Consider the following 24,584-nt stretch of genomic DNA (forward strand, 5'->3'; position numbering starts at 1 on the left):
TGTCAGTCTTTTGAAAAGAATATTACCACTTAGACTAGCAGCCTGAACCGTGAGTCCTCGGAAGCTCCGAGTTGATTCACGGCAACTTCAAAGCAATTTTTATGATATTTTTATGCATAAAATGCGAAACCAATATCATTAGAATATTAATGTCGGACAGTGCACACACGCACAGGACTCGCGGATAAAAGACATACTATGAAACATCCAACACTGCCCCATAACTCCTCTTTCGTTCTCATTAGGTTGTTTCTGAAGGTCCCTCAACGGATCCTGGGGGTGGGCTATTTATTGGGCGGGGTTCATAACCCGGAATTAAGACCATCCCGAGCCCAGATGGCAAAGGAGCCCCCACTGCACACTAAACAATAGGTACCTCAAAGGCTTGCATTCACTCCTCGCCATAAAACCCTGCATCATTTGTAACGTGTGATTCTAAGTCCAGCATAAATCTGTCCACTACTGGTCAAACCGATTAGCCGAGGTTTATGTCTGAATGACTTTGCCGCTGGTTCGTGGCATTTTATTGCGATGGAGAAAATTAACTACTCATTGAATCGAGAGCTGATGCTGTTGAGTTTTCCTCCCTCACCCACCTGTCTGTAGTTTCAAATTGGATCATACTTAAAGTGGAATGATTTGACATTTATTCAGGTGGCTGATCTTGAAGAAAGGACTGGAATATGTTGTAGTTGGAGGGTTAATGGAGAACAGAAATAGGACCCACCTCGCAACGTCAGGGAAGTCTAAAGGCCACGATGAAATATAAGTGACATATTGAACAGAAGAAATTGATGGTGATGAAGACTGGCATGATGCTGTGCTGTAACTTGCAGTGTTAGTTGGCGGTTCCAGGTCTTAATTAATTAACACACAGAGCTCTAAATTAATATTTGAGACAAAATTGTAGCATGACTCTCAAACTGGCTGCATGCGAGTTCAACAATCTGTTAAATAAGAGAATAATAGACATTATCATTATCATACAAATACAGACATTTGTTTGAATGTAAAAAAAAGAGTACCAAATAATTTGAAGTTTATACAAATCGTGCCATAAGTTTGAATATTAGACAATGACTTATGTTTGAATATTTTACAAAGTGCCATGCATGTGAAGATAATACAAACAGTGCCATGTATGTAAATATAACATAAGTGAGTGAGTGAGTGAGTGAGTGAGTGAGATTTTACCCTGCTTTTAGCAATATTCCAACAATATCACAGCGGAGGACACAAGAAATGGGTTTCACACATTGTACCCATGTGGGGAATAGAAAACTGGCCTTCAACTTGACGAACAAACCACTGGGCTATCCCACCGATCCAAATATAATAGAAATAGTGCCATGTATGTGAATATAATACAAAAAGTGTTATATGTTTGGATATTACACAAATAGTGCCACACATGTGACTATCATACAAACAACGCCATGAGAATCCAATGAGTGCCATATGTATGAAATCTGACCTTGGACTACTTCACAATTTGTGCCATTCACTTGAAATTTGACTGTAATATATAACACAAATAACGCTAGTAATACTGTTCAAACAAATTGGGTTTTATATTCTGGAAAATAACACTTTGCATACATATAAAAAAGCAATGTTTAGGCATAGAGAGTAACTTTGGCACTAACATTAAAAATACATAAAAACATTCAATTATGTAACTGTACATTCCCCTCTCTGAAAACAACTCAAGTTTACAAATCTACTTGAAGATGACATATCAAACTGCATTCAATAGACATATATATAAGTTCTCAAGCCCACAAGTCTGAGCTTAAACTGAGTACCACTTGAACAATTCAAAACTTCTAAACCTGAACTCCATGTAAATAATACTACACCACGATACTGCTACGTAACATCCTGAATCATTACAGAGGTTATATCCAGGCAGGCAGAAGAGCCTTTAATCTACCAGACAAAAAATACTGGCGCTGCTCAAAACAGTGCATAGATTTGTCAACAACAGGATTACAAAAAGCCTGCTTAATCTAACGATAAATCAAGGGAAATCAATAAGCAATTCTGGAATCAATAAAATCCTCCAGATTCTTGTCGTCTCTGCTGTTGAGGGGATTTGAGTAAAGAAGCGAGTGTCATAAAAAGCGTAAAATACATGCAATAGGGATATAACTTTGTCAAAGCCGTGAATAAACACTACAGCCTGCAGATTATTAAGCGTCTGCTAATCCTCTGTCAGTCGTTCTTAATCCGAGTTACATCGGCTGTAGTGAAATAGCAGAGTTTCTAGAACAATGGACGGACATCTCATAACAGGAAGATTTGAAATGAAAGTTTGGCTTAAAAAAACACTAACACTACAATGAAATAATGCTATGAAGGCACTGTATGGCCAGATTTATGCTGACTTGACAAATACATGGAAATTGTGATATGGGACAATGTGATACTATCCTTTCTTATCAAGGAAGTGAATAAAGACTCCAGAGACTATTGATCAGGCTGTGAGTGAGTGAGTGAGTGAGTGAGTGAGTGAGTGAGTGAGTGAGTGAGTGAGTGAGTGAGTGAGTGAGAGTGAGAGTGAGTGAGTCAGTGAGAGAGAGAGAGAGAGAGTGCATGAGTGAGCATGCTTTTACGCCACCGGGGGACATCGGAAATGGGCTTCACACACTGTACCCATGTGGGAGATACTGGCATGTCCAAGGGACGTAACTCTTCAAAGAGATTTAAGTGTTTTAGACCACTATCCACAGTCCTTTATAATATATCCACATAAATACACCCGCAATCAAATCAAACATTCCTGACTTTAGAATAAAACTATTAACTCATTATGAACCATTCAAACAGAAAATACATTTTCTAACGTTCATTAATCAACGAAACGTTGCAGACCAACTATCATTAATTCAGTCAGCAATTACGATTATCACACATTCCTATTTCAACAGGTTTATCACTCAGTTGAAACTATCCTGATGAAAGATCATTTATCTGCTCATACCAATTAAATTGTTTACCACTTACAAAGGCGTCTAGATTCTTAAGTAGCCGTGGCAGATTATACACAACACTTGATAGGCTGTCTCTTAACGAAGCAGAACAATTAGTGTTAAATCACCAGAATATTTAACAATTTCATAATCGGGATTGATAAAAATGGATCTTTAACAGCCAGGGACATTTATCTGTAGTCGGGAGCACTTTGATTGTAAATTTCGTAAAGAGAGTATGAAATTTGATATTAATTGTTCTTAGATTCTTTTGAGAAAATTAACAGCATTTTAAGGTTTAAGGACACAAAGCTGGGGTTTACACACCAGTTAAGTCTTCAAACAGAGGTTTGTATCATCGTGTTTGATAAGAAAAAATGTAGTAATCTCCGTCTTCAAAACAGCCTGGCATTCATAAGTCAGATGTGATTAATTTCTATCATATCCGTGAAAATAACTATGATTTTTAATTGGACATGAGTCGTCATGCTCTGCACAAGAGGTGGTTAGCCTGCCAGTGTCGATGACGCGATATGATTCATCATAACAATGAGAAATTTAAAGCTTTTTGAAAACGTTGATATAATGTCGTAATTGCCTCATTAATCATTTATGCAAATTTCACAAACATGAAAATTTTCAAAATGACCCCATCTAGGTTGGCAAGTAAGGGGCGAATCAGGGTGTTGAGGCTAACACAAACACTGGGTCAAATTCAATAAGATCAAATGGCGATTAATCCCCAGTAGTGACAGGTCACCTCGTTACTACGAGCCTCGTCACAAAAGAAGTTGAGAGAGTAATGGCTTAAAAAACTTGCCCGATTCCTGTTTAGCCTCTTAGAAGAAGATCAGTTTGTAAACAGATAATTTCTTCTGTTCACCAGGGCATATCAGAACACCATTGTTCCGTTCCGCTAACCGGAACAGCCTCCAATTGGGAACCATAGTTGGCCATTGTTTTGGGCCAAAGTGAAACAAGATCTTTTAATTAGTAATCCATCAGGCTCTCTCAACATCGCCAGCGAAGAGCTAGAAAAAACAAAAAGCAGTGTTTACACACTAACGAACTTCAAACTTATTATGAAGTCCTCAAGGGAAGCGCATCTGGTTAACAGTAATGGCCGCCTTGCTCCTCTGGTTAGTCCAACCCTCAGGCCAAAAATGAAGACGATTAAAATAAAAGTCTGGTAAAGTTTGTCGGATACACTCTGCAGAATTCATCACCAACGTCCATTGTTGTCATTTAATAATCTGTAGAAAGTCATTATAAGGGGACCAGATCCCGATCAGCATCATCCAAGACATTCCTGGTAATATTTACCCATAACAAAATCCCCCAGATAGTCTGTCAACACATTTCCTATTTATAAGATCTGGGACAGGAAACGCCACATGGGCAAAAAAACAAGCTTCGCATGTTAGGTTGATGTGCAATTATTGTGGTTTGGCCTCGTTCATCAACACGAAGATAATCACCTTTCAGTCCCCAAAAGCCAATCAGTCGAAGACACTTTTGTGTAGCAGTGAACGACAGTCATCCATTAAAATGCTGACGAAAATCCTCCTCTGTCACTAAAACAAATGTTAATTACAGGGAAGATTAGCTAATCTTGTCTGTAGGGCTTACTGGCAAGTGTATCAAATTGCTACCCATGATTCCCTGAGGTTTTGGGGGGAACACGATGGAAATTTGGCAAAATTTCCCTGCAAATCCTGTTACGCACTACCTTTGATGTTGACCGATCATGTTATACTCTGTTTCAATTTCCACGATTATCCCCGCTTCCTCCTTTGTCCTGCCTGCAAACATCCCATCTCTGGTTCCACACACAGATTCTTGCCTGGCTTTTGTGTCAAAATAATTTCTTTTGAAAAATGAGAAAATCACGGTTTAATATAAATTAATTTATTTTCTGAAATAGATACGACTGAAGTTCTCGACCTTACGACACAACAGCAAGCAATGGCGTTGAACTTGAAATCTGGACTTATATTTGATGAAATGAGCAGTGATTTCATCATTGTCAACTGCATTGTTCATAGTGGTAATTAATCGCAGAGCAGAAATAATCTTGTTCGGCATCAAGAAACTGACAAGAATCAAATTTGGTTGAACAGAAATTCACCCTGTTGATAGAATGGGACAAATTCATCAGGGCTCCAGATAAGGGCCGTATCGGCGTATGTACGGATACAAAATATGCACGATACGGTAGCAAATAATTTAGAAAACGTAGCAGATCCGCACCACAGCAAAAGTGTACGGTCCTAGAATCATTTACAGACGTATTTATCTGAAAAAGTATTGTTTTATTGTTTATTGACCTGTTTACACAAGACTAGCAATGTTGTGGTGCATATATGAAACGAAACACAAGATTACTGATACGCCATTAAATTCCATTCAGTACTCTAAATGTACTCTTAAGGTTTTCCAGGACTCCTGTAGTGAAAAAATATGGAGTACGTACTCCTGATGTTGAAATATTATCTGGAGCCCTGATTCATGTTCATCATTACAACTTTGTTTTGAACCTGCACGCACACTTAAACAGTTACACCTGTTCAACCATATGGCCTGCTTACACCTGTACCCAGAACAAAATAGGCCCTGAATAAACAGATGGCCTGTTTACACATTTGATCTGAATAACATCCTTGTTAACACATATGCTCTGAATAAACATATGGCCTATTTACACATAGACTGTGAATAAACATATTGCCTGCATACACGTATGCTTGGAATAAACATACGGCCTGTTTAAACATATGCTTTGAATAAACATATGGCCTGTTTACACACATGCTTTGAATAAACATATGGCCTATTTACACATAGACTGTGAATAAACATATGGCCTGTTTAAACATATGCTTTGAATAAACATATGGCCTGTTTACATTTCATCTGAATAAACAACCTTGTTTACACATATGCTTTGAATAACCATATGGCCTCTTTACACATGTCCTGAATTAACATGTCCAGTTTACACATATGCTCTGAATAAACAGCCTGTTTACACATATGTCCTGAATAAACATATGTTCTGTTTCCAAACATGCTCTGAATAAACAGTGTCTGTTTACACATCTTATAAAAAAACACAGGTGACCTGTTTACAAATATGCCCTGATTAAACATACAGCCTGTTTACACATATGGCCACAGGCATAACCTGCAATATGATCGCATACTATTTGCAAAGCAACACTGTAAACTGACCCAAGTAGCAACAGTGGAAACCAAAATCGAAACAGGTTTACAAATAAGAACAAAAGTCGGTTAAAAAAAGAACCAGATAAATAGATGACTTAACAAACGGGGACTACAGCATGTTCAAATTTTCAGGTATATCAGTCTAGCAGACAATGATCTAAAGGTATAATTTGACACAAGGTACACCGTAAGGTCAAGGCCAGGGTCAAGGTCGGAAATGGCATTGTCTCCCTTTAAATGACAACCAGTCACCATCACACAATGGCTGACTCCTAAAGAATGTGAACATCCCATGTTTCGGACAGTCTTTGATGTTTTGGACATAAAAATTCTGAGTTCTGGATGTGACACAGACTGCATGTCTTCTCCATCACCAGTGATAGGTGTGGCAGGGGAGGGCACTCCCAGCAGACATGATTGGCACTCCAATATCCACCATTGTCACCTTCACCTGACGGCATCGGTAGCCATCTTCACAAGTCAACCAATCAAAGGAAACAGCTAATGAATATCACTCACCGTTATGTTCATTATAGTTTATCAATCACAGTTACGCTCATTGTTGTTTATCAATCATAAAATATCAAAGATATTTGACGGAACAAGAATGTTTCTGCTGTGAAGTTCTCACGCATGTTGCAGCGTGACGATGACAGAGTTGAGGGTAGCCTACTGGTTCAAGTGTGCTCATCACACGTAAGAGCTGGGTTTGTATTTCTGGACCAATATCGAAATTGGTTTCTTTGGCTATGTCATCTACATAGGTACAGGGTAACCTAACAGACACAGTGTTGCTCAACATACTGAAAAACCAGTCTGATTCTATGATTCTATATTAAAATACAGTTCATTTGTTTAACCTAACCAACCAACATGAAAACTGAATTTAAAAAAAAATGTCTTCTCAATTCAAACTACTTCATTAAAATATTTATCCCTTCTATCGGACCAGATGAGATGCATCAACACATATGATTTAAGGACAGCCAACATGATTTAAGGATGACAAGTATGATTTAAGAACAAACATGACTGAATGACAGCTAATGCTGAATAAGGTTCAATATGGATGAGTGAGTGAGTTTAGTTTTATGCCACACTCACGCCCCCACAGCTATGAATGGCGGCTAATGCTGAATAATCGAATGGATGAGTGAGTTTAGTTCAACACACATCAGCGGCCTGTTGGGAGTCTGGACCAGAAGATTCAACAGCACATGAACCGATGACATGATCAACCAAGTCAGCAAGCCTGACCACGACAAGCATGGGTTACTGAAGGCACATTCTAACCTGGACCTTCGCGGGTCTTCAATATGAAGGTGAGGTGAAGTGTTACACACAATGTTCAGAGGCGCCAAGGACCAGCCAGGGTAACAATAAGTACCATCTTTTATGCCCGTAAGATGCAGCCGGGGATCGAACCCCAGACCTTCCACTCTACAGGCAGATGATCTATCAACTTGACCACAGTTCCATTTAACACTGAAGTTGCCAAAAATTAGTAATTGTTAGGAATTCTTCTTTTGCACCAAATACATCATCATACACAAGCATCTAGTCAAATACACATGGCATAGTAGGCTTGTGTCTACTATCAAGCGCCCTAGTTCATTACATGGACACATAATTCATGCCCCTCACCATGAGATTTCTTGACCCTTATTGAAAGTTACAAAACCATACTCACTCATTCCAGTAAGACAGCCAACCAATTCCAGTGCCAATATTTCATATTACATCATATTCCATCATACATTATCCCAGAACCGAAACCTGACAAAATGTTACAAAATACAAAGCAAACAGTATTACATCAAATTACTGTCAACAGTCGACACCAACTGCCAGCAATTACAAGCATTTATCAAACCTGTGAAAGAAAAAGACTGATTGATTTATAGTAAATGATAATTTTAAGAATACGCTCATGCCTTGATATATAAAAAAAATCTGACAGACGATTAATGGAGTTTCATACAAGTTAGCAGAATTTTTTCTCAATCCATTATGAAGAGTTGTGAGGAAGATAGTTCAAGCATTGGCAAAGCGGACAGCATGAGTTTACGATTGTGTCCTAATACACTTGGTGATGGATTTCAGCCAGTTGAGAGGCACATAACTGAATTAACTGACTCAACAGGCAGAGAACGACCTGTAGTTAATGTAGCGGTAGCTGCAACAGCAGCAGCAGCAACAGCATCAGTTCCATCACGCTGCATACAACATCCCATACATCAGGGAGCCACAGCAGTAACTTTCCAGTCCACAGATATGCTCAGCAACAATGACAGATAAAAGAGCATTTTGATGTACACGTTGTTCTGTAAAAAGTAGAGTCTGACGTGGCAATACTATAAGAAACTTTCATGTGTGGAGTGAATTGAGGTTCAGAGCCTTCATCCACATGCTTGATGTTGTCTGTATAAATAATATTTGAGTGAGCTGTGTCACTCTGAATAATATTTCAGCTATGTCAGGTTCAGGTTGGAGAGTGAGTTTGGTTTTACGCTGCTTTAAGCAATATTCCAGCAATATCGGGGGACACCAGAAATGGGCTTCACACATTGGTCATGTGGGGAGGACTGGGTCTTGGGACCATGACAATCATTAGGCAACAACTCTGAGGATTTGCAGTGAAACTCATACATACAAGGAAAACAGGGTTAAGGATTACAATCCGTGGACGGTCAGGGAATAGGACCATGATAAGCAATACTGTGGATTTACTCCTATCTATTGTACTACTAAGTCTACTGTACTACTGACTGAGTTTGGTTTGAGCTTTTAGCAATATTTCAGTCCCATCATGCCATGCTCAATTGTCTTTACGCTGGATTTGCCAACTCCATACAATCTATTGTACTAATAAGTTGGGTTTGAGAGTATTTCAGTCCAATCATGCCATGCTCAATTGTCTTGCCAAAATAGCGAGAGGTGATGAACATCCAGAAGAGATGCAGATACTGAACGTTCACCACTATAGTGAAACCCACAAGTCCAGGTATGAAGTCCTTGAAAGGCATTTAGAAGTTGGACGAACATGAATACATGGCAGGCTTTTATGGATAACAACTTCTTTTTATTCTTTATACAACATTTCAGAACTAATTCTTGCTCCTTCATCATTTTCACTCTGTGCACTACTCGGCATTCACCTCATGAAGAACCAAGAATTAGCTCTGAAACATTGTATAAAGAATATAACGAAGCTGTTATCCATAAAACCGTGCCATGTATTCAAGCCCAGGTACCGGTATGCACAAACAAACCCAGAAACATCATTCTTGGAAAAGCAGGATTGAAAACTTATACAATGCAAGCAAGTTTTGATGATGCTGTTAACCATTTCAAAGAAGAAAATACCAAAAATGGCCTCAAAATTTATACCAATATAGTGAATCAATCCCTGGCCTTCAGCATACAGCCCTACTTCTACATGTGCACCACATTCTGCTCTATACATACTGACCTGTTGCACGCAATTAAGGTCAACCTTCATCCACTTGGGGCTTGAGAATTTGAAGCACCCACTCCTCAAACTTTTCAAGACGACTCAATAGAGATTTAAATACAAGAGCTATGCATTTTAATGCACATGTAAAATTATGATCTTCATAAATCCACAAACTCAAACCCTCCTGTCTACTTGCTATGCATTATTAGAGGCTGCAATAGGGTCTCAGGGGACACCAACCTCTGATTAGGGTTCTCTAAAGATAAGGGACCTAATAAAATGCCTGAGTCAACCCAGCCCCAATAACAGTTCATTAAGGGACAGCACTGTCATGCCGCCTATTGGGAGCCCTGTATTGGAATTCCCTCCAGATTCCCTGCAGACAAACACCATAGCCCCTTTTTTCACTCGGAGGCACGTCAACGTTTCTCCCTCCTGCAAACAAATCTGCGTTAATGTAATGTGAATGATGGTCCTAACGGATCCTGGTGCTGAACAAGCCTTGGTGTAATGTCGGAAGATTCCGCGGAAATTCCCACAGTTAACTGCCGAGACCAATACGCGGAAAAAATCCATGAAGAAGTGTATAAAAGCAACGTGTAACAAGTGGCCCTGTCTTAATGCAGAGCCCTTGCAGCCACCGGAGAAGATTTATCGCCTGATGAGCAAACGATGTGTTAATTACATTCGCAAGAACTTGAGTGATTGTGCCACTGTAATACTTCTCTAGACCCTTTCCTCATTCTAATTCAATCCAAATCTCGCTTGTCTTTGCACCTTTTAAAATCAATTCCATGCTGGCTGGAAACCATTGGTGCCGAGGCTGAATTCCATTCCATTCATAACACTTAATTTAATCATACTCAAGTCTGGAGTTTTTACTTTCCCATTTTTTACATCTCCAAATCACAGTTATGAACAAGATATCTTTGACTGTTTCATAACAAGAATTAAATCGGATCTGTTTGACGAAGACACTGTTTTGTTAGCACACATCGCATTCATTACAGCAACTGAAATTCAGCTGTTAAAACTCTCCCAGATTCTAATAATGACTATTTGATAATGATGGACAATCTCAAAAAATTATTTCCCACATGAAACCTTTACATGGCTCCAGTTATCAATGGTTTGTACGCATATAGCTCAAACCAAGAACTGCAAGTCTAAACACATTAAACCGAAAGCTATGATTTGAAACAATTACATCAACATATTTATTTTAACTGAATCCACTTGAATAATTTTCAAATCAACTATCAGTAGATCATCATTTCAAAAAGACGCAAACCAGGCATATTGTTTCGGATGATGGTTTCGCCCGCATCAGTAATAACAGCATTTCAGAAAGCAAACAATAACATACATTCCCATATTCTAAGACTTCGATTCAATTGTGAGTCATCAGAAATCTATGCAATATTTGAATATTTGAAATGGAATATTAGTTATTAAAAACATGATGCAGTCAGTTTATGCCATGCTTTCATTCAATGCTTATTGAAGTCTTTCCTGACGAGCTCTTCATTGCCGTGGAGGGTCTGAGTTTGAATTTGTGCATGAACCAGCAATCCCATTAGCATATTAGACTGCAGATTACACTGATAATGTTGTCAAAATACCCACAGGATCTGTCATCGGAAGAGGATTTGCGTGTTGTAACTATCACTTCTGACAAATTAAGAGAATTATGCAATCTTGAGATCTTGAGGGATTTAATATCCGCTTTTTTGGCTCACCGTCGCTGCATGACTGTCAGAAAAAATACCATCCTAGCGTTGATGACTTGATAAAAATTTACAAATTTTCATAAACGTAAGGCAAGCTAAACCTTAAGAGCAGATGCACCAGCTTGAAGATGTCCTCCTTGCGTGAAGACGCAACATGCAGATTAGCGCCATCCATAAAATCAGGAATCAAACTGCACAAAAAGTGGCTTTCAGAAATAAAATATTTCAAATTTTTAAATTTGCTTTCAACATTTAATTAATGGATATTTTAATTCACTGATCTCTGCGAAGCCATTCAAGTTTAAACCCATTAGAACATTTTGCCAAAAAGGTCGGACCTCATAAATCTCAAAATATTAATCAAGAGAGTTATGAGATATTGTAAAATGGAACGCAAGCATGGCCAACGGAAACAAACACCAAACAAATACAACAGTATATCTGAAAAAACAAAAAACCCAACTGTTTTCAAATATAATTATCAAATATGTAAAAAAAATACATTAATAGCCCGATAGGATATTGGAGTCTGAAAGCAGGAGGAAAATAAATATTTATCTCACCCACGTCCCTAACAACGGTACTGCGGTCACCCAAGACGAACCACGGCACTACACTGTCATGTCAGTGTGAGTATCAAAGAAAGGTTTGGTGAGCGCCAGCATGGACGTCAACGATACTTCAAGGACACAGCTATAAACACATGCCATGAAGCACACATGCAACGATACAGTCATCTCAAAGCCCGCTTGTATTTCACAGTGTACCCAAGTTGGGCCCACATTGGCTCAAGCTCAGACTCCATGGGGGGCCTTTTGACAGTTTTTGACAAAGTAATTAGTATCTACCCTGAAGGGGCAAAAAAATGGAGGCAAGCTTTTGGCAGGAACTGTTGCCGAATTGCTGACAAAATCGCTCCCTTTCCAAGCTTCCACAATAATAGTGTAATTACGACTAATTAAATTGAGGTAGGATCCCTGAGCTGCATGAGAGGCTTAAAAAGATCAAAGGAAGGGTGATGTAATCAAAGGCGGGTCCGGAAGGCGGGAGTGGAGGAGCCGACTATAATAGCCTGGGCGTCTCAATGAGTCACAAGTCACAAGGAGAACCGCTCTCCGAGATCCATGGGACACAGAGAGACACCAAACCTAGGTGCACAGCGACACTCGTAATCCAATTGGGCTCCATTTGGAGCCTTTCATCCCCGTTAGCGTGAACAATTTCCCCTGCCTTTGGTGACGAAGTTTACTGTTCGGACGTGAACTCTTGTGTGATGAAGGTGGACACTTTGAAGCGATGTCCTCAACTCGACAAGCTTCGTTCGTGTCATAAACGTCTTGGGATTCACCTCCAAGTGATCATCTCTTCATGTGGAAAATTTAAAACATTAAAACTAAATTAGGATCAAACTAATCTATTTTCCACGAACTGAATTCATGTGAATAAGCGAGCACACGGAAAAAATACATTCATATTTTATCAGTATTACTCACACCCTAGGTTTTCTTATTTTAATACTCAGTTCAATGAAAAATATTTTTTTAACACCATACTCCTGAATATTCCATGTATAGGGTGGCATGTAAATAATGAAATCTGAACCAGATAATCCAATGATTGATATTGTGGGCAAAGGGTATGAAGACAGAGAGCGAGTCAGTATGGTTTTACGCCACTTTTAGCAGAATTCCAACAATATCACGGCAGGGGACACCAAAAATGAGCTTCACACATTGAACCCATGTAGGGAATCGAACCCAGGTCTTCAGCATGATGAGTGGACGCTTTAACCATTAGGCTACCCCACCGCCCTGGGGATGAAGACAGGCAATAAACAAAGTCAGCAAGTCTGACCACCCAATACACTTGGTTGCCCCTGGTGACGTATTGCAGCTTGGGAGAACTTATAACCATGAATGGGGGTCATGAACAAGCGTATCTGCACTCCAAAAATAACCATTATAGAATAATGTGTTTCTCAAGACGTTAGTTGCTGTTAGGTATACTGATTGAAATACCAACCAAAACATTATGTATGGCATAGTTGCACCCATCCCTGTTTTTCCCCTTAAACAGCGGTCCATTACAACAAAGTACCAACTGTGCTTATCTCTTTAAATTCCTTCTAAACAATCCACATCAAATAGCCCATAAAGACGAGATAGCACATCAGCCAGTCAATATGCCAAAACAGCATAATGTCGGCACTCAAGTGGAAGGGCAGAAAATGGCCAGTGTGACAATTGTACCCAGAGGTGGACAAAGCCATCTGGGTTGCATCCAGGACATCTGAGGACAAGAGGACGATGCTGCGGGACAGGAGGACGACACATTGGCTGACACATCACGGTCAGCTGGCCAGATTGCAGCTAGCCCTTGGACACACTTCAGGAAAATTAATGTTAGCTTTTGTCCAGATCAAAGACAATTTCTGTCTGGTTCTTTGCACCCATTGTGAGAGGACAATGTGGAAGTCGACCCGACTCGACCCGTTACAGCAGCGAACGTGTTTTACGATTGCCCTCCACCTTTCGATCTCTCATGCCTCGTCCCAATGATTTACTGCTCATGGTAATTGGTAGTTTTTCTTTCTAGTTGTTTGGATTATAAGCCATGACTGGTGGCCGTTCCATGTGCTGTAGATTTGCCATTGTTCCTGTCCGTTTCAAGCCTGAATTATAGCATTTGTTCCTGGTACAATATGGCAATTACAACGTCTTTGTATTTAAGGCCACTTTCCTCAATGCCTTATTCTGATGCATGGAGAGGGAACCCACATAAATCCGACTTGTATCTCCAAGATCCGCTCCAGGAACTGCCAACATGCCTTGCTAATTACATCTTGCCTTCTTATATACTACTCACAAAAAGTTAAGGACAACCCACTTTATTCATGACACTATAGATAAGCTATTATACCTTGCCACAAACTCTATGCCACATAAACACTAGTTATATCTAAGAAAAGTGATTTTCTTAACTCATTTTGAGTAGTGTATTTTTCTTTTAGTGTGGACTTTTCTAAATCTAATGTCATAAGCTATCTGATAATAAATGTCTGTATTTTACTGTAAAATGTCTAAACATCATAATATTGTGTATAAATCTGTATCATCATTTCTAAGATTTCTTTCTGTCCACAACAAGCTTTATGTATGACCTGATGATATTGATAAATCTTAGAAATACTGAAACCACAAAATTAATTTCAAGCCACAAATCTGAAATAATTCCAAATCATTCTAGGGCAATACTTGGCCCGACCATAGCCATCAGTTATTAGTAGTCATACAATTAGTCATTTTTTTTCTTTTTGTTCCCAGAGATAATAGCATTGAAAGAAGCTCATCTAGTTTATCACCAGTCTTGGCCTTGAAACACACAATGGTATTAACTCACAATGGAACGAGGCTATAATAGCCTCCGAACCAAAAAGCAAAGTAGGTCTTAGTGGGAGGTACAAATAGCAGATGCTAATGAGGCAAACTCGTGCGAGAGTAACAGATTTAAACTGGAAACAAGACACAGACGTATTTACTCTCTTGACAAAACCTGGCACTCAAAAACTACAGTAGCAGAGGTGGCACATCAAAGGAAAGTCAGAGGGGGATTGAGAAAAGGAGGGGGACTGAACGAACCGAGGGGGACCGGGGCCTTGCATCTGTTTTTGACAGGAATCCATTAGGCTTGGGATTAACTCACTAATTCGCACACACAATCACAAGATGGAATGGTGTTTGCAAATCTTTTTACAGACAATAGATTGTTTTTGAAAATTTAATTAACACATAAAACAAATGAGATGGCCGGTAAAACCATACAAAGTCGCGAAGATGTTGTCTGCACACGGACTGAGGCTAAAATTCAGAGAGTGCTACGAACCTTCGCTAAATGCATCAATTTCAATCATGACAGTCAAAACTGAATTTGAACTCTGATTCAAGCAACTGATGAACGTTTGTGGGAAAGTGAGCGAAAATCTTACGTCAATTATGTTGAATTTATTTTCCAGACTTTAATGGGAGGCAGGGCGATTTTTCTTTTTCTGAACCTCATCCATGTAAAGAGCAATGATTTAGTTTCATTTAACTTTCAGACTTAAAAGGAAAATATTCAAAGAACCCTTTTTTCTTGTATTGAGAGGACTCAAAGGTCGTAAATCCTGTCAACTGTTACGAGCCGGAATATTACTGGATATATTAAGAACAGGATTCTTCAGAGCCTGGATACATAGTGTTTAAATAATTGATTGATACAACTTCAGGGGAGCATCACAATCCCTTTCTGGAGCAGTTCATCATTCAGGATTCTAACCTTCCGTTGTCTGTCATTTACGGGATTTATCTAAGATTCAAAACTAACTACACTTGGCAGGCAAACTTAGGAAAAATTTGGAATACTGCAAAAAAAATAAAATTACTGTTTCTATTTTCATATATTCTAAGGAAATTATATATTCAAATCAGGAAATTTTATTATATGCTGCAGTCAGTTAGCTGTTTATTAGCCCGAGCAGGTTTGAAAAACATGATCTGGGCAGACTGGATTCAAACCCACAATCTCAGCACAAGGGCTATCGTCCTACATAGTTATTTCTGGTTCCTATGACTGGGCAGTATTGGCAAGAACGTGTTTGTTTGGCAATTCATCATGATAATAATACTGATAATTATGAAAGGCGATACACACAGTACTAAGTGAAATGTTAGTGATTTAGCTTGATCTGACACAGATCTGAACATCATGTCATTCATACCACGCAGCTTCATCTGGGACGCAAACACAAGGGATGCTGATTAAAGTTGTTGATCACACTGATTGAGAGCGATTTAGGTTTACACACTCAGCAATATTCCAGCTGTAAGGTGGCAGTTTGTAAATAATCGAGCCCGGACCAGACAATCTAGTGATCAACAGCATGAGCATCAATCTACGTAATTGGGATACTATAACACGTGTCAACCAAGTCTGCGAGCCTGACCACCCGATCCCGTTAGTAGCCTCTTACGAGAAGCATGGGTTACTGAAGATCAATTCTAACCCTGATCTTCAAAGCCTTGTAGGGTATGGTGCATCACAATGTAGATCATTCCAACCCACAAAACAAGTTGTAGATACACAATCCCCCTTACCCAGGAGGCTACATTCACACAACATTGTTAATGGTGTTTTTCTTTCTTTTTCTTATTTAAAAAATTAATAATCAAAATTGTAATTTTCAAATGTCTATTGTGATATTTGAAATACAGGTGCACTTGCTGACATTGCAAGTCCGAGATTTAATGTTATTGGTTGCAACACCCCATGTGCTGCCAATACACAGTCAATCTCAACTCCCTGGGGAGAGTCTTGTGCTGACAGTTATTTGTCACAACACTCCATAAGGTGCTGGTCTTGTCCATGTGAGAATTCCTCTTTCTCCAACACAACATCAATCTCAGCTCCTTGGGGAGAGTCCAGTGCTGTCACTGTTATTCTATACACCCATGTGGCATGAGTGACCAGTCCCCTTCAACCAATACAGTCATTTTCAACTCCTTGAGGAGAGTCCAATGTTCAGTACACACACACAGTTTACAAACCTACCTGGTACCAACATACTGAGCAGAAACACAATGACAACAAGTAACCATGACAACAGTTCCTGAAAGACAAACAGCAATATATTCCTACCTTAATAATTCTGTCATAGGTCTTCAAGCCATTATTATCTGCAGGTCCATTTTCTGTGACTCGAGAAACAACGATTCCGTCCGACACTGTCTGGTTGTTGTTGTTCTCAGGCTGTGGAGAAAATACTGACATGAAACGACCAGAATAGAAACCTTTAAAGTTCGTGTCATAAGACATAATTTTCGATGAAAGATTAAAAACTTCAAAAGCACTTTCTCAAATTGTCTAAAATTGATCAAAATACTTTCTCAACATCCTATCAAACAACCTTGACACAATGATATGTTTTTATAACCGTCAACACGCTCATCTCATTCCTTGATGAAACGTTTCCTTTGTTCTTTTTGAAAATTCTATATCAATAACTCCAACAGCAAAATGGTCCTTGAAGTTCCATGGATCCAATAACTTTATCAAATTCCTAAGATCAAGTAACCTGCCATTCTCAGATCTCCCAAGTCCGACTCTAGTCGTGTATGTCTTCTGTGTTACAAGCCTTCCAACACATGCTTCAAACGTTAACCAACATGTTGCGATACAGTGAATCACGCAGCCACCAACAAAGTGCCTTCTTCTACAGCATCCTCATCCACAGGACATACTATTAAAATCCAATAAAACATGATGGAATTTCACCAATACAAGAAAATGTAAATGGGCAGTGGCACCAAGCGTGAAATACGTGGAAAGGGGGCAATTTTGCGACAATTTCTTCTGAAAGGGGAAGCAAGGGGTTACATTGTATGAGTGAGGGTCTTGAAGATGGCGCATGAGTCATTCTCGATTAGATTGCTTGTAGTGGACACGTCGCCTAATCAAATATCGCCCCTCCAATACTGACACGAGGAACGTTACCTAGTCAGTTGACAAAATGAAACTATTTTCCAAATCATTTCTTTCATTGATGTCCGTAATTATATTTTTTTTATGCTTTTTGTTGAGTTTGTTACATATTCAATTTGAAACCTTATTAATGGTTGCAACGATTCCTTTGGGATGTTTTGTTGCGTATACTATCACAATGGTGCTCAATATTTCTGAATGTTTCAATACATCCAAATCACATCTATAACGAATACATCAACACTTGGGTCCTATGTAATTACCGGACTACTTTTTTCTGAGTCACTATATGTGCTTTAAGTAGAGCATCTTGTAATTGCTTATAACAGCCAGCACTTATGGAAATTATCAATAAATGGATTAATAATCCACAAGTTGAACAAGTGTCAATTTTTTTTCTCATGTATTACAGTATTTGGGCTTTGGAATCTGGATGAGTGAAAATTTCTGATGGATTACGAGTACGCTCATGACGTGCCTAAATGCTGCCTCTCTGAACGGGGTTCATTTAGTAAGAGCTTGCACTATCATTATGGGTGCTCTGCGTTTAGCAGAATCAAATAGCCTGTGTCGAAAATAAGTGACCTGTTCAAAGTGAGGCCACAATTCGGAAGGTTTCAAACTAAAAATCCATTTTCCACATCACTCAATTTTATTAATTGAAACGGCAAAAATCAATTATGATGCTGAAGAAATGGATTCAAGAGTCATTGTAGGCAACTAGGCCATTGGTATATTAGACATTTTTCAAGATGCAGAATCGTATCTTCTGGAGAGAAAGAACAATTTAAATGTCTATACTTTCTGTTGGTGTTTTACGATTGATTTGACAATAAGTAATAGCGATTAATGTTCGAGAAACTAAAAGATTATGGATGATTACAAAGCTTTTAAACCTGTGAGAATTGGTCTGATACTGTCGGGTTAAAGATCAGTCAGAACTGGGATTCAAACTCACACTAAGAAAATACTGACAGCTAAGGGAAGCAACTCTGTAGCAATATCACCTAGTAGACTTTGATAACAAACAAACAGTATTTGCATGATGTATAAATTGATGTTCAATTTGTGAATCATCATCTTTTGGCATATTCCAAATACCAAAGTCATTCTAATTATTTCTAGTGTTCATATAACTGTTTGATAATTATTCTGACTCACATAATCTTCTTGAACATAAAAAGATGAACCGATTGAAATCTGATTGAAGACTTTCTTTAAAGCATAATTAAAAAGAATTTCAGCATCATAAACTCTTTTTGCATCATTTAATACATTTGACAAAAATAGGGAAAACACGGGTTTTAAAATTATTTCACAAAAACGTTTTTGCAGACAGAATCCATTACAAAAGATTTGCTGTATCATATGCGTATTAAAATTCCACTTTGATGTAAAAAGAACCCCAAAGAATAAAAAAAACTATCAAATGCTATGTAATTCAAAGAATATGATGGCAAAGTTGAGCCATATCCGATAAATTGACATTGATTTATCTTTGAAATATAGCAGTTGTAGGAAGATACTGCCGCTGCTTGAAGGTACGTTGAGATGATCGAGGCAATAAGCAGCTATTGTCAATTTCACAGGCCCTTGATATTTCTCCCACTGATAGATCAGTTTTTGTCAATCACAAGAATAATTTCCTTGATCAAAAGCTTTTGTCAATATCCTTCAGCCATTGTCAACCAGATGACATGGAATCAACAATTAAAGTTAATAGTTTTTCAGGCTGCAAGATAAACACATTTTAACAGGCATTGTCTCGAAAGGATCGAGTTAATATGCTGTTAGTTTTCGATGCGAAACATTTGAAATCCTCAGAGAAACATTACACGTCATCTGTTAAATGTTATGTTTACATGGCTTATCATTTTAAAACATGTCAAGAAGGCTGATGGGAATTACAAAAGTCGCACATGATAATTGAACTCCTAAAATGTGCTAATGCAATGTAGCTCACTTTGTGTCCAGACATTAAACCGTCATGTTTCTGACCAAGCGATTCCCCTTTGATTAATAAAATCAATTTTGGAAATACATAGTCGTTATCTGCAAATTTTCCTAATCAAATTTATATTTGATGCCAACAAGTGTACTTACTGACTTCACAATTAAGCTGAGTTCCAGCTAAGCTGTGAAATAAGTGGGCAAAGCCAGGAAGAACTCTGCTAATGACCATAGCAAGTATCAAAGCTACACTTCCATAGCCAACCTCTACCGCAACCTTTCCATATTCTGACAATTAATTCGCCTGTGACTTGGGTGTAATGGACCAACTGGTCCCTATGGTAGCCAATGTTGCATTTTATGGACGTCTCTTTGTGCCAAATTATTGCTTCACCAAACAAACATTCTGCCAGGCTATTTGGAAATCGCATGGGGTTCTAACAACTGTGAGGGGGAGTTGTTAGACTGGGAAGTTGGTGGGTAGGTCTTGAGAGGGTAGTGGGGTGTAGGAGTGAGTGAGTGTAGGTTTACGCCGCTTTTACCAATGTTCCATCAATACGACAGCAAGGGTCACTAGACATGGGCTTCACACATAATATCCATGAGAGGAACCAAACCTTGGGCTTCTGCATGACAAGTGAACGCTTTATCTGCTAAGCTACCCCACAACCTCGGTGTTATGAGGAAGGATGGAGTTGCTGCACACCATGTGGTGAGGAACAACCTTATCCAACTGGTTGTTATCTATAATTAATGACAGAGAACCTTGCAGGAACCAAAGGCACTGTAGGTTACAACTGGGAAGTGGAGGCAGGTTTCAATGAATAAAGGCAGTTCCAAACCATATACATAAGTCTTGGTCTGAGGTCAGGTCTGGACCAGACAAACCAGTGGTCAATAGTGTGAGCAACTCATCAACAGGATGCAGTGAGATACAATCAGCCAGTCAGTATCTAGTCATCTGTCTCCGGAAGGAGGAGTGAGTGAGTGAGTGAGTGAGTGAGTGAGTGAGTGAGTGAGGTTTTACACCACTTCCAACCAATATTAAAGCAATTTCCAATTGGAAACATCTAAGTTTGTGTCATCATCATCATCATCATCATCATCATCATCATCTTCACAATGCCATCACACCACCCACTATACACACACACACCCCACCCATCATCATCATCATCATCATCATCATCATCATCTTCACAATGCCATCACACCACCCACTATACACACACACCCCACCCATCATCATCATCATCATCATCATCATCATCTTCACAATGCCATCACACCACCCACTACACACACACCCCACCCATCATCATCATCATCATCATCATCATCTTAACAATGCCATCACACCACCCACTACACACACACCCCACCCATCATCATCATGACATGTGTGTCAGACACTGCACCCAAGTGGGGAATCAAACATGACAATTTAGTGTAAAAGGCCAACACAGTATCCACAAGACTTACCCACCAACCAAGAACACCCAGTACAATGGTACAAGAAGATCAATGTGTCAGTCCCCCATGGCTAACTGCTCACACAACCGTAATGTATTATACAATTTAACTGTTTGTATAAACTGATCATCCAGTAAGATGAACCACTTGTACGCCGAACTGGTTCAGAACCACCCAAAACTCAGGACAAAACAGTTTGAAGTATAGATTTTTCTCTTCAGTATCTTAATGAGAGCCAAATAGTAACGTACTCTTAAACCTTCCCCAATGTAAATCAATATTTAATGAGAAAAGTACATGTTTATTCTACAAATCAATGTTTAAAACCTCCTTAATTCTTAACCAAGTGCTGTAGATTTGTCAACAACAGCCTTTTAATGCTTGCCACTATAATTATTATTAATCGGAAATAATGTCGTTAGCTTATTCCTTGAATACAGAACACACGGCCCATTATAGTCAACACAAAACGCTCACATGTGATTTATTGTTCCAAATATTGTACATGTTCTGATAACATACATTAAATATGTAACGATTTCATTTTTGATAATAACAAGAAATATTAGATTGTGAGAATATGTAAATAATGAAAAAATAATAATAGCTCCATTTATTCAGTTTTTCGAATAGAGACCAATAACCAATGTATTTAGATGCATGTCATAGCGTGTATTTGTATGCATGCGATAGCGTGTATTTGTATGCATGTCATAAACGACTCTACCATTCTCGCAGCATGCAGCCTTTTTAAAAACAACAGTCTGCCAGATTCATGACACATTGGAAGGGTTAAAAATATCAGGTAAAACATTACATGCCGTTTTATTGCCACATCAGGAAAGGCCTAAAGCAACACGATATCGAACCTCAAATCAACAACACTAATGACAATGTTATAATTACGCTGCCATTGTTTCAAAGATGGCTACGTAGGCAGCTGTTCGTGTTCTCCTTCAGTGAAGAGTTCTAACAGACAAAAGATGATAATCATCAACTTTGTCAAGTCATTTCTTTCTGGGACTTCAAAGAGGAGAGCGGCACTGTAATGGCCGGCCGACTTCAACACGTCCCGACCTCCAATACAACAATGCTGTACAAGTGACGCACGACTACCCAGATGACCAACCCACTAGTGCCACTCATTATTTCATCGACATCCAACTTAGAGAGGCCATAATTCTCCTTCCCCGTCACAAGAAAAAATAACAGAAACTGTGATTAGAGGTTCACGCAATGAACAGCTGATGTTTTTAGAAGTTTGCTCATTTCATACAAAATTTCGGTGACAGATGAAAGTCATGTTCTTCATACTCAATTCTTCGCAATATAAACAGAGTTTCCCTAAAAATATTTCATGGATAGCTTCTGATACTATAAAGATGAAGATAAATTTTTGTCAAAAAATTACTCAATTCTTGGAGAGGGGGATATATATATCATGTGATAGTAATATTAAAAATGAACTGAGCTAAATACATATACAGGAGTATTTTCAGTCTGCAGTGAGAGCTGTCTTCAGGAAACTTATAGCTCAGCTATTGTCATTAACTGAAATAGTAAAATATATTTAAGTTATGACACTATACCTGTATATGTTTTTAAGAAACACCTGTAAGTATTCCCTTGACAAGTATACAGTTTGACAGGAAAATATATATCATAAACTGAAATGCCAAACTAATAAGTTTTAACTCTGAAACTATTCTATTTTTCAAAAATACCAAATGCTGAGAAGTATATGTATCTGTATATCATAACCAAATCAACAAACCATCATATTAAAAAATAAACTATCGTCACAATCGTTTTTCTGCTTTATTAGGAATAAGTATGAACAAAGTATTGTTTACTAACACTTTGTGTTTGCAATCAGACCAATTCCTACTAAAAAGATCAAATTTTCATATAAATATTCTAATAGGTTTCACTGTCCAAACACAAGTTACCATACAGTATTTTGAGAGCAAGTGCTCCAGTATCAAACATATGTTATCTATGAGGAGAAATATGATGAAATATAAACACGTCTTAATTACTTCCTTGTGACAAAACAAAATCAGTGGCTGGCACTGTTCATAGACCACCGTTGTAAATGAGCGAGTTTGAGTCTATTAGTTGAAGGGGTGGACACTGCCTCCGAGACTAAGCGTCAGCGATTGATGTTCTTTTTTATTACAGAAGGACTTCGCATTGAAATCGCCGACAGTTTGATTGATAGCGCGGGTCTTATTGGCAAATTTTTAATATCACGCTTGGAAGCTCTTGTCACTGGGTCCGAGAGGCAAATTCAAATACACAACAAAAACACATGGCTTCACTTACTTCCTGATATTTGGGAGAATAGAAAGCGAGTGGAAGAAACGGACACTAATTAATTCAGAGAGGTAATGAAACAATTGATAAAGTGAACCCACCAGATTAGGATCCTTCAACAACAAGATCGCCCTGACTCTGCCTGACCCGAAGGCTGTACCGTCAGCCACATTCAAAATCAATCTCAGATCAATTTAGATTTATGAGAATCTTATTCTGAAAATGGGAATTCTATACTCCAGTTCTGTGGTAAATGTGGAAGCAAATATTTTTCATCTTAAAGCTGTGAAGAAATGTAATTTTATACTGGAGATGTTTTTGATTCAGTCGGCAGTGTCTCCAGGGAGGCTGGATGAGATGAGGGGATGCAGGGCTGTATTGAAAACAATCCCATCCATCTCGAGTGTTACTGCCAGAATCTGCATCTCATGCTGCTCAAAGTCCCGGCCGCTTCAAACAGTCTCTGTACAGGGAAAAAGCCTCTCATCTCCAAACCCTACCCTATCACCATCTTCAGCATCCACGACACCCCTCATAGCCCTTCTCCTCTGTTTGGATTCCTAACACGTCATCATCGTCATGAAAATCATCAAACCCTTTCTCTCTCATCCTATGCAACCCATTTTAACGCCATCATCACCTGGTGGCATCCATTAGTCAGATCCCCAATGTGATCACATCAGATCCTCTAATTTACCTGAGTCACACCCTATGGACCAAGTCGATATACATCCAAATATATCCTCCACTCCTTCATCACTCTGATGTCACAGGAGCAGTGGGGTAGCCTTGTGGTTAAAGCGTTCACTCATCACGCTGAAGATCCAGGTTCAATTCCCCACATGGGTACAATGAGTGGAGCCCATTTCTGGTGTCCCCTGCCATGATCTTGCTTGAATATTGCTTAAAACAGCCGAAGATCCAGGTTCAATTCCCCACATGGGT

At 38.8% G+C, this 24,584-nt stretch overlaps 1 protein-coding gene across 1 annotated transcript in view; it reads right to left on the reverse strand.

Moving 5' to 3' along the window:
* The window catches only part of LOC124283442 (E3 ubiquitin-protein ligase PDZRN3-like), a 298,678-nt gene that overhangs the window by 250,723 nt on the left and 23,371 nt on the right, over nt 1–24,584 (reverse strand). Inside the window, 1 exon segment of the mRNA XM_046719497.1 lies at nt 17,058–17,168. Coding sequence (XP_046575453.1) covers nt 17,058–17,168 — 111 coding nt within the window.

This window comes from Haliotis rubra, unplaced genomic scaffold, assembly GCF_003918875.1.
Source record: "Haliotis rubra isolate DU_JTF1 unplaced genomic scaffold, ASM391887v1 Scf316, whole genome shotgun sequence".
Lineage (NCBI taxonomy): Eukaryota > Metazoa > Mollusca > Gastropoda > Lepetellida > Haliotidae > Haliotis > Haliotis rubra.